The sequence below is a fragment of the Centropristis striata genome, chromosome 9 (genome assembly GCF_030273125.1).
Source record: "Centropristis striata isolate RG_2023a ecotype Rhode Island chromosome 9, C.striata_1.0, whole genome shotgun sequence".
Taxonomy (NCBI): domain Eukaryota; kingdom Metazoa; phylum Chordata; class Actinopteri; order Perciformes; family Serranidae; genus Centropristis; species Centropristis striata.
In genome coordinates this window covers 40,110,362-40,127,688 of record NC_081525.1, presented here as the reverse complement: position 1 = coordinate 40,127,688, position 17,327 = coordinate 40,110,362, and the positions used below count along the sequence as shown (strand labels likewise).

General features: G+C 37.0%; 1 protein-coding gene across 1 annotated transcript; it reads right to left on the bottom strand.

The window, feature by feature from the left end:
- Nucleotides 1-85: 85 nt before the first annotated feature.
- ctdspl3 (CTD (carboxy-terminal domain, RNA polymerase II, polypeptide A) small phosphatase like 3) lies at nt 86-13,110 on the bottom strand. Its single transcript, XM_059341499.1, has 11 exons — nt 12,862-13,110; nt 9,326-9,449; nt 8,506-8,646; nt 7,136-7,250; nt 6,374-6,485; nt 5,169-5,255; nt 4,503-4,565; nt 4,071-4,150; nt 2,827-2,953; nt 1,945-2,040; nt 86-263 (listed from the first exon to the last, which is right to left on the bottom strand). The coding sequence occupies exons 1-11, from the start codon at nt 12,979-12,981 to the stop codon at nt 198-200; spliced, it is 1,131 nt and encodes a 376-aa protein (XP_059197482.1). The 5' UTR covers nt 12,982-13,110; the 3' UTR covers nt 86-197.
- Between the last annotated feature and the right edge of the window lie 4,217 nt (nt 13,111-17,327).

Genomic DNA, 17,327 nt, shown 5'->3' with positions numbered 1-17,327 from the left:
CTTTGGTGAGAAACGACCAGCAGCAGGTTTGGTCCTTTAAAGTCATCAGGAGGAGAGAGAGCAGCTCCGCCACAGAGATCAGAGATCAGCCACATCCAGTTGGATTCTGCCTTTATCAAAGCATAAAGAAAGCAAACATGATGTGTGAAAGTCCTATAAAGTAGTTAAAGCGAGATGGGGGGGGGGGGGGGGGTCCGTTAGTCCTCTGACAGCAGGCGGTGGAAGTGATCCTTCCTCTTCTTCAGCACCTCCCGAAAATCCTCCTGAAAAAACACAGCAGCAGATATTAGGAGTGATGATGAAACCGGAGGAGGAAGGAGAGCAGATGCTGCTGCAGATAACCAGCTGCTTTATTCACTAACTTCTACCATCACAGCAAGAAAAGTCATACACAGAAACAACCAGTTCACACTTGTAGCGGCACTCCGTTTGGTCTTCCTTCTTAACGTCGCCACTTCTATAGTCAGTCGATAAAAACACTTTTTCCACGCCAGCGACGAGACATGACAACTTCTTTGTCTTTTAAAATGTTTACTTAAAAAACAACAAAGTAAATTACAGGCCTGACTCACGGTCAACAGACTGTGTTGCTTCCACCATGTTCTGACTTAAAACGAACAGTCAGTTACCATAGTTACCACCATATAGTGACATCACAATGTAAAATTTAAAGGCATAGAAACATTTTTAACCCTTGAAACATTTCTAATTGTATATTTTAAACTAACATACTCTTAGCATCGCATGAAATACAATGAAATTATTATCATTCATTTTTAACTGTTTTTAACTTAAATGATTATTAATGAACTGGCCCTTATTGGCCCTTACAACACTGAAACAGCAGCACTGCTGGAATGAGTCGGATGTTAAACTTTAACACTTCTACTGATTCATGGATCTGTTTTTAGAAATCCCCTCAGTATAATGTTCAATAAGGTCAAACATGCAGACAGTGCTCTTTCAGTCTTTACATTAAACTGACAGAGAAATGCTGTTTTATCAGTCTCTGCTTGTGAAAAAGGACTCAGAGCTCATAAATACGGTGACTTACAGGACCATGAAAAGTAAAATGCTTCTGTCCCCGTTAGGGATTATTTTAGGTGCAGTCTGGATGATAAAGGTGAACCACAGACTAAATAGTCTAGACGGATTTCAGAATAAAGGCCTCCTATAAGAAGTGAGGAGCATTTATGGGTACAAGTCAGGAACCGGCCTACCTTACATATCTCAAGGGTGCTGAGTCCAAAAAAAATGGTTCCCAAGCAAAATTTTGAGTTTTTGACCTTCTAATTTGTATCAAATGGCCACCAAATTGCCCATCTTGCTCAGTCATTGGACCATTTCCCCTTAGTTTTTTTGTAAGTAGGCAATCAAAGATGAGGAAATTAAGTTTCTGGATCTATAGTCTAGAGTCAGAGCAAGGATATAGTGGAGGCTCAGTGTCTTTTTTATGTATATATATATATATGCAAAATACCAACTGGAACATTTAAAAGTGATTTTGATTGAATATTTATGTCGGCCTTAAAAAAACCACACAAATAATGCTTAATTTCACCTTAAAAGTTGGTATTTTGCATATATATATATATACATAATAAAGGCACTGAGCCTCCACTATATCCTTGCTCTGACTCTAGACTATAGATCCAGAAACTTAATTTCCTCATCTTTGATTGCCTACTTACAAAAAAACTAAGGGGAAATGGTCCAATGACTGAGCACGATGGGCAATTTGGTGGCCATTTGATATACAAATGAGAAGGTCAAAAACTCAAAATTTTGCTTGGGAACCATTTTTTTTGGATTCAGCACCCTTGAAATAAGTAAAGTAGGCCAGTTCCTGACTTGTACCCATAAATGCTCCTCACTTTCACTTTTTGGACAATTCCGTCTAGACTAAACCTCTGAATGTGTGATAATCAAAGATGGAGGACTCACAGCTGCAGATATTTTCTCCATGTAGGGAACCAGCTTCTGCAGCTCTCGGTCCTCAGACTGGCCACACCAGCTCTTGATAGGAATCGTGTTCATCAGCTGCGAAAACATCAAAAACTTACATGAATAAAATGTTTGTTTTCACTGTGCAGCTGTGATTGAAACCATTACTGGAGAACCAATGTTTCAGGAATTTCACTTTAAAGTGTGACAAAACAAATAAATGCTCAGTAATATTTTTGATGTCATTAAAAGATAAGCCTGGTGACATTTCATACTTTTATAATACTCAATAAAACTATACATTTGTGGGTAACACTTTACAATAACCATCATTTACAGATGGTAAACAGATAGTTTATTAATGTTTAATCATCATTTATAAACCGTATATAGGCCATTTAGAATGGGAAATAGAAAATGTATTAATGTTGAACTATAATTTATTTTTTTAATAGATGGTAAATTAATGTAAATTGATAGTTAATTTCCCATAAACAAACAATTACATTATAATTATTAGTTTATTAATAGTTTTGCACTCATAACATTTTTTACACCATATTAAGTATGTAAATGATTTCAAAATGATTCTTATACCTTTAAGAAATTGTTTGAAAACATTTAAAGATTAAAATATGTATAGAATTTTGTAAATGGTTAATAATCAGTTTATAAAACATCTATGAACATCACTTAGATGGTTATTGTAAAGTGTTACCCATTTGTGTCCCATTTTTAAAAGTTTACATCTTCAGTTAAAAACAGTGGGCTGAGAAAATATAATAAATATGTTAGTGATTTTGGTATTTTCACAGGATTTTCTGAACTGTAGAATATGACCAGCCCTGGGATATTAAAGTAACAGTATTAGAGGGTTCTTACATGGTAGGGGTAGGTGTGGGGGGCGTTGTCCAGGACCACCGTCTTGGAGAGGTCCCTCCCCAGAACGCCCAGATCTTTGATGTAGTGGCCGAGGATGCAGGCGCAGTCGTCCTGATACAGACGATGTCTACAGGAGAAAACATGTTACTTCAGGCTCCGTTTACACGAGGACGGTCTGAACAGAAGACGCTAAAGTGGCGTCTCGTCTTCACTTTTTATTCCTCGTTTAGACGAGCGTTTTCAGGAGGAAATCTGCTGCATACGGTGATCTAAAGTGTGTGAAATGTGATTGTATGCAGCCAGGCGGCATCACTTAAAGCCATAAGAGCATCTTTGGGCATGCAGAAGTTTTCACGCCACACATTTTCATCAGCTACTCCTTCCACAAAGTTCTCCACCATCACTAGATCTCCCAGGTCTCCTCCAAAGCCGTCTGGCTCCTCCCACCAATCGCTGCATCCAGAATGTGATGGAGGTAATTCCAGATCCTTCTCTGTTCACTAATACTATCTGTACATATCCTGGACATTTGGTGGAAAGACTCCTGTAAGTTTATTAGAGCTGCCAGAGCAGCTTGAAGGTCCCACCATGGAAATAATCCCACGTTTCTTTATTTCCTGTCCTGGAGCATGTATGTGACGTAAACACATACGTGACGTGAGCAGATCAGATCAGAGTTTTGTGTCTTGTCAGTGTAGACGACACGCTACGGAGGAGAGGATTACACTTTTACACTTTGGAGGGTGGTTTCAGATTTTTGCGTCTTTAAGCCCCAAAAACGCCGTCACCGTCTAAACGAAAGGCACTTCCCATAAAATATTTTGTCGTTTTTACCCGCAAGCGTCCTGGTGTAAACGGGGCCTTAGACCGACGGTGTGTGTAATGTGTGAGTTGTTGTTGTGTGCAGCTGCAACACATGCATGTAGAGCGACTATCTGTCTCCAGATGAAAGGGATTAGAGGATGTTCACGCTTTCTCAATGTTCGTTCAAATAATTACATAACTCAGGGTTCAGTCGGCTAAATCTCTCACACAAGGAGAACATCAGAGAGAGAATAATGATCTGACTACAAACAGACCACGCGACCCGGCCGAGCAGCGTGCCGGGTCGCTGGCTGGTCAGAGGGTCAGCAGCAGGCTAACACTCTCCGCTCCGTCTGATGAAGCCGTCAGAGAGAACGTCTCTGCGGTCAAGCCAAGAGTTTATGAAACACAAGTGGATGCAGATTTTTAAAGAGACATACCGAAAGAGTTTCCTCTGCGGGTCCAGGATGTCCAGGATCTTCTCAGCGTATTCCTTCTTTGCACATGTGTAAACAAACAGCTGGAAGAGAACACAAACAGCAGCTGGGACCAATTCCTCTAAAAACAGGATTCATCAGCATCAGGACGCCACGAAAACTACATTTAGCTTTCATTTATTATCATAATAAGGAAAAATAAGATAGAGGCAGAAATAAATTGGTCCAGATTAATTTAATGAAGGTATGATAGGAGTGTCTGTGTGTAAAGAAGGAGAATGTGTCGGTTCTGAAAACATTAGTTCATCAGACAAGCTACAATAGTCAAAGTTCTGCTAAACAAAATAGTACCTGTTTCATTAAAAACAAACAGAGACAGCCAACTGTTACAATAAACAATCAGATAACTTCATTTTAAATCAGATTAACTCATACCTCGTAGATTTTTGCCATGGACTGCAGAAACTCTTTGACATGTGGTCGTAGGATCATATACACCTGGAGAGCAGAACAGAGAGGATGTCAGAATAAATTAACATGATAATACATATTCATCTACCTGCACTGCTGCTTTATTGTCCATTCTTTACTGTATATATTTCTATAACATATTCATTCACTGTATATATCCTATAGCATATTCAATTCATACCTGCACTATATTTATACTCTGTGTTCATATGTTAATACCCTGCACTTTACTACTCTGCACTTCTGGTTAGATGCTAAACTACATTTCGTTGTCCTAGTACTTGTACTCTGTTCAATGACAATAAAGTTGAATCTAATCTAATATTCAGTCATCAAAAATGTGAAAGGGATAATATTTCACTTAATCAGAATTGAGAAAACGGTGTTAACTCCAGCACTGAACCACATGGTGGAGATGACATGAAGCTATAATGTCCCAGCAGAGTTCTGTTAGTTCTGGTATTTCTCCACATTCAGACTAGATTTCCTGGTGTCTCCTGCTTCCTGTCATCCCTCACTGAAGAGGACAAACAGATCAAGTGGTCCCTCCATCCTTCCTTTCACTATTTTTCACCTCTTGGATCATCTGCTCAGTGTGCTTCCAGTTATAAACCAGCATTGAGTGTTCACCTTGTACTGGTGGTCCTGGAACGCTGTGTGGAAGGTGAACTCTGCGTCCTCGATCACATTCAGAGAGCTGAACATCAGGGTCTCCTCCTGGAGGGACAAACATCAACAGAGGTTTACTTCAGGATTTAAACACATGAATTCTCTGATTATAGGTGTAATAGGTAATTTTTCCCCTCTAAAGTTCAGTAAAGGCACTAAGAAGCACACACATGAACTTATACTCCTCTCAATGGAACTATGAATGTGAATAATATGTTCTCCATAAACACTTCTCTCTTTATTAACCCTGATAAACTTGACAACCACTGGCAAGTTGGAAAAGCATGTTTTCTTAAAAAAACCCCAACCCATATTACACTGTAAACCAAAGCCATAACCTATAAAGACAGAATGACCCCTGAACAAATCACGTGACCAATGCTTCCCTAAAGCCCAACAACCCAGAAGCAAGCTTTAATACTGACATCAAAATAACTTTATTCTACATCTCCAAATGTTTTAAAATTTCAAAATTATAACAAACAACCAGATCCTTAAAAACCCCCACATTAAAACAAAGATTTAAAACATTAAACAGAAGAACTCTGAAGGCATGAACGACTCGTGTAATACCAAAAGTCACATGACAAAAAAAATCTGTTTTAAAAATGTAAATAGTTCATCATGTATCGATGCAAGCTCCCATTTCTCCTCTAATATTGGTAAAACTTCTAGGCACTTCTAGGAAAACTGCTCTGAGTTCTGAGGGTTAGAGAGATCTGAACCAGAAAGACAAGATTTAAGACAGATGAGGAAAAACAGAAACAGCCACTGTTTTTGAGTTCAGCTGAGGAAAACAACATGCAGATATTGTGAGTCAACAAACAAGTGGATGACGTGTAACATCCAGACTCTGAGGCCCAGACACCAGCAGATCAGCTCAACTTTTCTATAATGGATCAAAACTAAAACTTAATTGAATATAAACACCACCACCTCCGTTCATTTTCATCTAACGTCTCCCCTGAATAGACTGGCGACCTGTCCAGGGTTTACCCCGCCCCCCTCATAATGTCAGCTGGGATTGGTTGCAACCCACTACAACTAGATTCATCTTTAACCTCTCCATCTTTGCTCCACATTAACTTCACTGTCATGTGATGTCATGTATGTGATGTAACTGGTGTCGTGGTGTGATGCAGGACGCTCCAGAGGACTAAACCCACCAGGTCCACCACCAGCGTGGCCTCGGGGGTGCTCCTGGTCTTGGGAGGAATGTCTCTGAGTTGGGGTCGGGAATGCTGAGACTGTGATGGTATGTTCTTGATGAACATGAAGCTGAAAAAAAAAAAAAACGCTTTTAGAAACACTAAAACACCAAAAACAGGAGAGTAGTGGACTTGAAACAGGGACATTGTGATAATCTGTAGTCATCAGTTTACAAAGCAACGCTCAATAAGAGAACTGGAACATTATATCAACTAGTTATAACAGATATCTAGTAGGCTGTACAGTTGTGAAATTTGCATTAAATTAACATAAAAGGGGTTGAAGGCGTGAGCTCAGAGGGGAGCTGGCTTTCTCTGTCGCTGCTCCCAACCTGAGGAACTATTTACCTTTGCACATCAGGAGGCCTCCTCACTGTCCGCTTCTAAAAGAAATCTTAAAACCTATTTTTATTCACTGGCTTTTAAGTCAACATGAGCCTTTGCTCCGTTTTATTTTTTGTTTTTATTTGTTCTTTGTGTTTTTTTTAAATTAAGATTAATTTTAAAATTGAGATTGATTTTAAAACCCACTTTTATTTACTGTTTTTTTTTTTTTTTTTTATACCCAGCATGAGACTTGCTTTGTTTTAGTTGTTTTTGCTTGTTCTTTGTTTTTATTGTTGGTCTGTCCTGCCATGTACAGCACTTTGTATCAGCTAACGCTGTCTTAAAGGGCTCTATAAATAAAGTTGATTTGAAGTTGATTTGATTTATACGTACGGACTGAAGACCTCCTCCTCATCTTCTCCAGCCAGAAGGTCAATGGAGCCAAACCCGAACACGCCTTGTTCTGGGCTCATCAACACGTCGTTCCCTGTAGCTCCATGCTTCACGTCTGAACACACGAAACAACAGAACACACAAACTCTAAGACATCATTCTGACTTTCCTTCTTCACCATTTTCTGTTGATAGTAGTGATGTGTGTTAGGATGAAACATGCCAACTCGATTAGCTAGAACGTTGACGATCAATTAATCGCTGCATGCATACATGCTCAAAATTAAAAAAAATAAAAATATACATATACATACACACACACACCGTACTTTGCAAAAGCCTATTTTGATAACAGTCGCTTTATTTTGAAAGGACGAAAAGAGACTTGATCCTGTCAGTCATAAAACTGAATCAGGTGAGATTATACTGTAAAGATAACGTCAAGAAGTTCAATCTTTTATGTTTTATGTCCCAAAGAGGCCTTTTGTGTTTAAACAAGTTTTGGATGAAATTAAACCCAGTAATTCATGCTAGCAAGGTTTGATACAGTAAGCTAGTTTTGCTCAAAATTAATACTCTTGTATTTCTGTGTGTTTTATAATTGTTATTGCAACATTCTCAGCTCATTGGTTTATTCATGTACGGCCGCAGAACTGAACACTGAGCTGTGTTTCAGTTCAGTGAGTACTGATACGCAGTCATAGATAAAATTATTATTATTTTTTAAAAATACACAGACCGATTAAAAATTACACGTGATCTACCTAATTCTTAACGACCATTAATCTATCATGAATGAATTATACCCATCCCTAGTTGGCAGGCTGTTGGCAGTCGTCTTTGGCTGATATATCGGTGCATGCTTACTAAGGATAAAAAGAGTTTATTTTGCTTCAAATGTTATCACTGTCCCCGAGCACAACAAGGATGGAACTGGAATAACTCACTTAATGTACAAATCAAAAGAGAAAGACTTGGTTACAAAAGCTGTTTACAGTTTATGACTTTTCCAGAAGGGAATTGCAATTACTCATACTGGACCTGAATTATAACGGGACAATGAGACCAATAAAATAAATACCAACTGTCAGCTCACCACACTAAAGGCTGCTGAGCAGCTCAGTGGGCTCACAGTGTTCTTTCTACTGCGGTTGGTTGGTTGGTAACTTTCATCATCAGAAGAGAAAAACAATCTTCTAAAGAACGACTGGACATGTGAAGGGCAAAGCACACTTCACTTTCCCACAACATTAAATTAAAGATATGGAAAAGTTGTTGATGACTTTTTGGATGTTGCATTTATGAAATCAAATCTCTTTGAAGAAGGGAGACCCCTATAAAGAATAGACCAGTGACCTCATCTGTACTCACTCTCTTTGGTGGGTGTGAGGAAACGTACGATGGGCGAGTAGATGTTCCTGGCGGTCGTGTTGCGAGGAGACGCTGCGTTGATCTCTGACAGAATGCGCTCATGACGCATGACGGGCCTGATCGGAGTCTTGAACGCCACATCTAGACCACATGAAGACATGAGTTACAAACACAAGAACAAGCTCAAGGGACAGCAGAAGGAATTAATATTCAGGAAAAACAAAAACGTTAAATATATACACTACCGGTCAAAAGTTTTAGAACACCCCAATTTTTCCAGTTTTTTATTGAAATTCAAGCAGTTCAAGTCAAATGAACAGCTTGAAAGGGTCCAAAGGTAAGTGGTGAACTGCCAGAGGTAAATAAAAAAAGGTAAGCTTAACCAAAACTGGAAAATAATGTACATTTCAGAATTATACAAGTAGGCCTTTTTCAGGGAACAAGAAATGGGTTAACAACTTAACTCTATGGAGTCTTGGGCTATTTTGTCCATTTTTGAATTCTTTTCATGTCTTTGTAAGTCATTTTGTGTCTTTTTTGGTCATTTTGTGTATTTTTTAAGTCATTTTGTGTCTTTTGGTGTCTTTTTTTTGTCATTGTGTCTTTTTTTAGTCCTTTAGTCCAACATGAAATGTGATTTTGAATCTTTTTTTTACTTTCAAACACTATCATGCTCAATAAAGAATTTGCATTCATTTCAGAGTACACTGAGACATTAAACTGCATCATTTTCAATTAAAATCTGGAAAAGTTGGTGTGCTTTTGACCAGTAGTGTATATTATTAAATCTTTGATAAATTCAGGTATTTGCCCAACACACCAGATTCTCTGTCTTCCACCGCGATGGCTCTCTTCCTCGGCCGGCCACAAGGCAGCGGTCGCCTCTTCAACGTGGGGATCTCCTCATCAGAGTGCTGGGACTCCTTGTCCAAGGTCTCCTCCTCCTACGGGAAAATAAAAAACATTGATTTAAACTAGAAAGAGCGATTTTCTTTTTACAGAATTAATTTATACCCATGGCAATTATTGTATATTGTTTACTTTACCAGCTGCTCATAATAGCTGGTAGTTTTGATCATGATCATTAAGAGTGCTAATTTCCAGAGTAATCAACAGAGGACTTCTCTGGATATAGACGGAATGACGAGTGTACACTAATGAATTTCTTATCTCTTTAAAAAACTAAAAAAGGATCAAATGACCAAAATTATTAACCTCGAAGAATTGAGTCTGCTCTGCTTCTGGTGTGAGATTAGACAGTTTTTTTTAATGTCAAATATTAAAATATTTTGGTTTTACATGTGTGTAGATGAAACCCCAGATGGCATTTGAAAAAGCAAACAAAATGTGTATTATGAAGCATTTTCCAAATGTTCCTACCTCCTTATATGGTCTAAATTACATGGGTTTTGTGCAACATTTTGCCTAAAGCCTGAGCCTTTGAAACAGACAAACACCAAATTGAAAATTCTATGATTGTGCCATTTTTGAGACTAAAGCTATAATTATGGCAAAGCAGAACAGTTTCAGTGTTGTCTGTATAAATGTCTGTAATAAAGATGGCCAACAAGATGTCATGGTGTATCAATGCATAGCAAAAAATAATAATATTGGTTTTCACATATTGCAAAATTAAAAAAAAAAGTCAGTTTTTGATGATATCTTGTCCATGACCGTGTCAGCATCAGGAACTTCCTTGTGCATGATAAAGCAACAGGCATTGTGCTTCAGTCCTGCACCATATGCTTATTTTTTTATTTTGCTTTTACTTTAATTCTGCAACAGTCACAACAAAATAAAATGCCCACAAACAAGCCATAAACAAAGAGACTCCAGAGAGTAAGCACACACTGCTGAGTCCTGTAGTAAACACTCTGTACTGCAACATGTGAGTTGGTGACCTACTTAAACTGGGACCCTCTCACACGCAAACTGGGCTGTATAATCCTCTACTGCAGCATCAATCCTCGGCCAGACACCACGTCACAGAGCTGCATATCTGGACCTTATGTAAAAACATCACATGAAGACTCACTAAGGTCTGGTGATGTCTGCATGGTGCAGACTTAAAGCATCTACTGGATGATAACCAGACACATGTTGGACTGCTTTGTCCTCTTGAATCAGGGATGTTTGTGTGCAATGTCTGTCTGATGCACAACTTTTTAAACAAAATAGTTTGGGGTTTTGGACCGTCAGTATGGATCTGTAAACTTTTTCATAAAACCATTTATGCAGAATATGCATTTCTCTGAGTTATTTAAAAATGGTGCATCGTCATGTACTTTGTCCTGCAGAGCACAGGACTAACTGTTCTTAGACACCACAGCAGTGTTGAATACTACTCTAAAGACTGCAAAGTATCAGACAATGAAAGACATTCATGTAAAACAATGACAAGAATTATTTAAGGTTATTGCTTTAAAAGTTTCAACAAAAGCTGAACATTAAACCTTCCATGGGGATAAGATTTATTACATGCTGTGTTCACTTCCAGCTTGGTAAACAATAAACTGGTTACAGTGCAAACATTAAAATATCACAATATTACACAATAGTTATACCTGGCATCTGGCAGCAGTTTGGTGTGTTCGGTAAACACAAAAGGTATTTAAAAACCTCCGGAGACACGACGAGTGATTCATTAACATGACTAAACAGGGTTTAAACGCCATCTACAGCCCAGATGTTGTTGTTTTTTTTTAACTTTACTAAAGCAACATGGTGCAATACAAGACAATACACCAACAAAACGTCAGGGAGTTTCAATAATACAGAGGGAAGCTTTCATACAAAAACATTGTTAAGTGTACATACATGCAAAGTTTTTATAGCTTTCATGTTGGTAGATTTCTTAATAGACTTAATATATTGTTTGGTTTCATTTTCAAAAGTCAACAAAGAGGAGTTTTTGATTAACTTAACGACATTTATCCATATGCCATTTGGCTAACTGTATCATGAGACTGATGATATAGTATTGTTGTTCTTTTGCAAAAGGAAAGTCAGTGAAACCAAACAGCATATTATGTTCAAAGCACAGGGACAAATGAGATTCATCAAAAAAGAAATCAGGTTACAAATATCTTCCCATAATTTAATTGAGAAAGGGCAAGACCAAAATAAATGAAAAACATCTTCAGGGAAAGAAAGAGCAGTTTAAGTCTGTCTTTCTTTAATCGTTGTAAAAACCTTTAGATGGCTAAATTCTGTGAATTATCTTGAAAGATACTTCTTTAATCTTATTATTGATTATATATCTAGCAGGTAAATTCAAGATCTTTTTCCAGTTAAGGTTATTAAATAAGGTTATTCCAATAGGTTGTTACATATGGAGTTGATACGACTTCTTTCTGAAATATTAATAATATTCTACTCCTTAATACATACTCCTTCTTTAGACACTTTATATTTTATTGTATTTTTATATTTTATTGCTTGAAGTATGCCTAGGTTGTTCTTTTTATTTAATTGTGTTGTTATTGTCTCTGTGTGTAATGCTGCTGCTACACTGTCATTTCCCAGCTTGGGATAAATAAAGTCTATCTATCTATCTATCTATCTATCTATCTATCTATCTATCTCTCTCTCTCTCTCTCTATCTATCTATCTACTTTATTATCTATCTATCCATCTATCTATCCATCTACTTTATTATCTATCTATCTATCTATCTATCTATCTAGACACTTTATTGTCTATCTATCTATCTACTTTATTATCTATCTATCTATCTATCTATCTATCTATCTAGACACTTTATTGTCTATCTATCTATCTATCTATCTAGACACTTTATTGTCTATCTATCTATCTACTTTATTATCTATCTATCTATCTATCTATCTATCTATCTATCTATCTAGACACTTTATTGTCTATCTATCTATCTATCTATCTAGACACTTTATTGTCTATCTATCTATCTACTTTATTATCTATCTATCTATCTATCTACTTTATTATCTATCTATCTATCTAGACACTTTATTGTCTATCTATCTATCTATCTAGACACTTTATTGTCTATCTATCTATCTATCTATCTATCTCTCTCTCTATCTATCTCTCTATCTATCTATCCATCTAAATAAAGAGACCTACAGCCCAGATGCTACAGCAGCTAGCTTACATTAGCTACAGCAGCTAGCTTACATTAGCAACATGTTTTGTTATGAGTACATGAGCTAGCTAATTAGCCAAACGGCTAACCAGCTTCCGTCTGGCTAGCATCAGGATACAGAAACAATCGCTTCTACAGCTAGCACGGTGTTTAATGGTAGCATGTGTTATAAGGCAGTATTAGTGAGACTTTTACAGTGTTTTCCTGAATGATATAAAGAGGATTAGTGTTACCTGGGCTGCTAGAGGGCTCTCTGTCCCCGGTAGACGCGTCGCTCTGATGGTCCGTCGACGGCTGCTCCGCGGCGTCTCCAGGCAACAAGAACCAACGGTCCTCTGAGATCTGAGCCTCATGGTTCTTCTTCAGGAGGGTAAACCTGTTAGACATCCACTGTGAGATCTCTCTAAACGCTCTGGATCCGAAGCTCTGCCCTCCTTTTCTCTGCCCCCACCAGGGTCGGTTCGGTTCAGTGTGTGCATCAAGCTCCGCCCCGCTCGGCCCCGCTCGGCCCTTCTCGGCGCTTGTGTTTGAATGTGCCGGGGAGCGATAGGTTCACCACTGCGGACACGGCGGGTGGGCGGTGCTTCGGAAAGCTCCAGCCTCCACGTGACACGCGAGTCACGTTGCAGGGCTGGAGAGTGATTGTGTAAAAGTAAAAGCCTATGATTTAAGCATACGGAGAAATTATTTGGCAGAAAATTTGGCTTGATAGAGACATATTTCGTCACACTGTTAAAATAATCGCATTAGTCATTTTTTGTCAAAATTGTTTTTTTTGCCTAAATCATCTCCTCATAGGCACCTATAGTAAAAACACCTCCATCCTCAGTTGATCAGATCATGTGATTTTACCCCTTTAAGATAATGACCTATGTCAAGTGTGTGACTTAAGCGGATTTATTATGCCTAAGTCAAAATAAAATGTGACTTAGGCATAACAATTGCAAACAATTGCCTTACTGGATAATGACATTTTTAAATGATTTGAAGGTAATGAGGGCAGAAAATATAATATTTGTGTACCGTTTATTTTATTTCCTGGAAAAATCCACCGTCACAGGAAGAAATGGATGCACTCCAAACTAAATTTCAGATTAAAAATTATAATAAAATCAAGAACTGCATTAACATGGCGCCACAAAACAAATGCAATTTAAACTACATGTTTATTTTTTTATAGACAAATTACCCATTATTTTAATTCTATCACGATTTCTTAATATATATATATATATATATTTTTTATTTTTTATTTACTTATTTTACTCTGTATATGTACCCCTATGGACCTACTGTTAATTTGCATGTGTTTTCTAAAATAAAGAAATAATTATAAATTACAAATAATTATACAAATAAATCAATAAAAAATAAAATACATAAAGGGTAATCCTTCAGATCCACACAAAAATTAACCTCTTCCACTGAGTCGTCGAACCATCATGTTTCTCATAAAGCCCAAAACTAACAAACCAAAATCTGGCTCGAGAAAAAGCCTTTTGCGTTTTTAGTTACCTGAAGGCCACCGTAGGTTCTCCAAGGGTTTTAAATAACACAGGAGGGGAGGGGTGAGTCAACAGGTATTCAGTGGGTTGCAATCTGAAATCTCACCACTAGATGCCACTAAATCCTATACACTATACATACCTATTCATTTTTGTGTAATTTCATGTTTTTCTTCTACTCCACTACAATTCAAATGAAAATATTATACTTTTTAATACAATTATAAAATAATGAGTTAATAGAGTAACTATGTGTAAAATTATTTATTTATTTACTTGTTTTAAAACATTTTTACCCAACAGAATCTCTTATCTGATCCAATGTCTTCTGGAAAAAACACAACTGCTACAAACCATCATTAAGTAGCACAAAACAACGTGAAATGGGCAAAAAATGCTCCAGTTCATTTATTTGTTTTTGTTTTTTCTATTTGTTTTGTTTTTGTATTTTTTGACTATAACTTTAGTGTTTTCATTTATTTTGTACTTGCCTAGTCTATGGATGTATTGGATAAACTGATGTGTGCTCTGACAGCTTATATAATTAAATATATATATATTATATATATATAATTATGCATCCAAGGAAATTCCAATAAAAATAATTTTGAAAAAAAAATGCTCCAGTGTAAAGTGGGATTATATCAAAATATCTGTGCTGTTAATGTAATCATTCAAATTCATATTAATTTTACTTTATTTATTCATTTATTTTTTTTTACTTTTGTCCAATTGTGTCTTTTTCCTCTTTTTTTTTGTAAGGGTACACCGTCCTGTCACAAAACTGTTGTGTTTGTCAATTGTATTATTTTGCTTTCATAAAATAAAATATAATAAAATATTTAAAAGAAAAACATCCCAAACTCTGGTGACATTTAAGAAAGTTGATATTTTATTAATTTCAGATTCAAAATAAAAGTATTCACACAAACACATAGTGAGTAAATAGGCAAGAATAGCTCTTCACCCTTCAAAAACAATGGAAAAAAACAAAAACAGTTGCATTGCCTGCCGCCACTTCACTGTTACCGTGGTTACCGGGAAACATCCCGTTCATCGGGAAAAAAAATCAATCATTAATAGAAAAAGGAGGAATAAGCACACATTAATAGAACAGACTGAAAAATGACTTGCAGTACTAACAGTGGTACTAGAAGCAGTACTTGTTGCAGTACTAAGTAGTAGTTAGCTGTTGAGCTGGAGGTTCCCTGTTTTTGATGCCCAAATAAACTAAACAGCAGAAGTGTTACCAACTTGTAACACACAGAGAGAAGACGGAGAAAAACACACCAGTCCAAAATAAACCTCTCACACACCAACCAGGGTGATAAATATATCCAGCCAAGATAATGATATAAATACACCACAATACTAGTTTCTAATATCTTAAGTACTTTACTGGTATGTTGGAGTTCATTTCAGATGCGGGTGCCCACTCTCACGCCTCCTTGTACCCACTAAACTGGGTTAAATGCATCAAACTGGAGGTAGAGGTAGATTTTCCTGAGAAGTTGTGAGAGACAAGAGCCTTGTTTCAGTTCTGAAGTTAAGTTGAAGACACGTGAAGCCAACACGCACATCACATGCTTCCCTAAAAGAATCACATTATTAATCATCATTATCGCTGTATTAATAAATCTGTTCTAAATGTAATCTCTGTGTGCCGGGGTTGCTACAGCATGTCCAAAAAAAAGCAAAGAAAGAGCAAAAAAAAAAAAAAAACAAGAACATGATATAATTCATAGCCCTAAAAAGCCACATTTCAGAAATATTCTATTTAATGAATCTTAGTAATACAGGTTAATTCATACAATTGTCAAAGCAGAAGGCATCTTGTTATTTCTCATTTGTCCCCCTGTTGGAGGCCAAGTCAGTGGTGAAGTTCAGTCAAAGCCCCTTTAACCCGACATGCACCGTAACCCGTAAATGTTCCAGCAGAATTTCCATGTCGGCAACATGTGGGAACAGGAGTCAATATTCCATGCAAGACACTCTGGATCTATAAGGTTACAAGAGGGGTTTTTTTAGCTACGGCTCTGGTGGGAGTGAAAGCAGCAATATTTCAAGATAAAACACTTGAAAGTTATGACATAGAGCGAGCGAGACCACAACAAGAGACTCCAAGAGATTAGTGCTGATTAGGAATCAGCAACATTTACTTCCTTTCTATATCAAACTCCAAGACAAAACAAAACGCATCAAGAATGTGAATGAGAAAATGAATCTTTGTGAGTAATTGTTTTCCAGATCTGTACAACAGCACATGAGTGAACCAAACAAGCAGACTTCTGAAATCAACCCAAGCTTAAAAAATTGCAAAACCACAAAAAAAATAATGTAACTTTGACAAAAATAAAATAAAGCCAAGAACTGCAGACGTAAAATCTTGTGCGAGCGAGCGTCGACTAATCTAATGATGAAAACAAAGTGATAACAGACACATAAAAAGCTGCTTGTAGCATCCAGAAAAACAGAACATTCTGAAGCTGAACCTGCTCAGAACAACCTGGTTTCATACAGATTCATGGCTGATACAGTTTACAGCTACAATGTTTCTTTAAATATGGAGAATCCTGCCAGTCAACAACACAAAAACAAGCAAGTAGGCCTGTCACAATAATTAAGTTATCAACTTATTGAGCTCAGCAATAATAATCAAAGTCATGCCCATGTATCATTAGATATCACCCATTAGGTGTTTATATTGTTTATTTACAGAAGAATGTCACTAAAATTGAACTGATGCCCTAAAAACAGCAGGTTTATCCAACTATTGGCAGTATATTGCCTGAATCTACTCCTGTTGTATACTGCCCACAAAAACGTGTTTTTTGAGCTGTAAACTAAATAATATGACTCTGAAACACATTAATGCTGCGGTTAATGTTGACATTTCTTACTCAATTCATAAAGAATGGTGGCATTTCATGGGTTGAAAAATGGCTCAACACACAATCTATTTTAAATCAGCGCTGAACCTTGCAACTCCAATTCTAAAACTGAGTCAACCAGTGTTGCCAACATATTTTTGCTCCAAAAATTGCTTAAATTTGCCAGATGACACCATATACTATCTACACATAAGAAGAAACAGAGACCCTAAGCTGTAGCTGTTCTTTCATGGTCTGGGTAAGTTGGAAAATTTGTCGCTAGTTGCTTTTTCAGAAACAGTTGCTTGGAGAGTCTGATATGCT

Excerpts from the sequence above, each read along its gene's own strand:
- ctdspl3 (XM_059341499.1), bottom strand. The coding sequence starts at position 12,981 with ATGAGGCTCAGATCTCAGAGGACCGTTGGTTCTTGTTGCCTGGAGACG. Across the intron at positions 9,450-12,861 it reads AGAGCCCTCTAGCAGCCCAG|GAGGAGGAGACCTTGGACAA; the intron begins GTAACACTAATC and ends ATTTTCCCGTAG. Across the intron at positions 264-1,944 it reads TGGAGAAAATATCTGCAGCT|GAGGATTTTCGGGAGGTGCT; the intron begins GTGAGTCCTCCA and ends GTGTTTTTTCAG.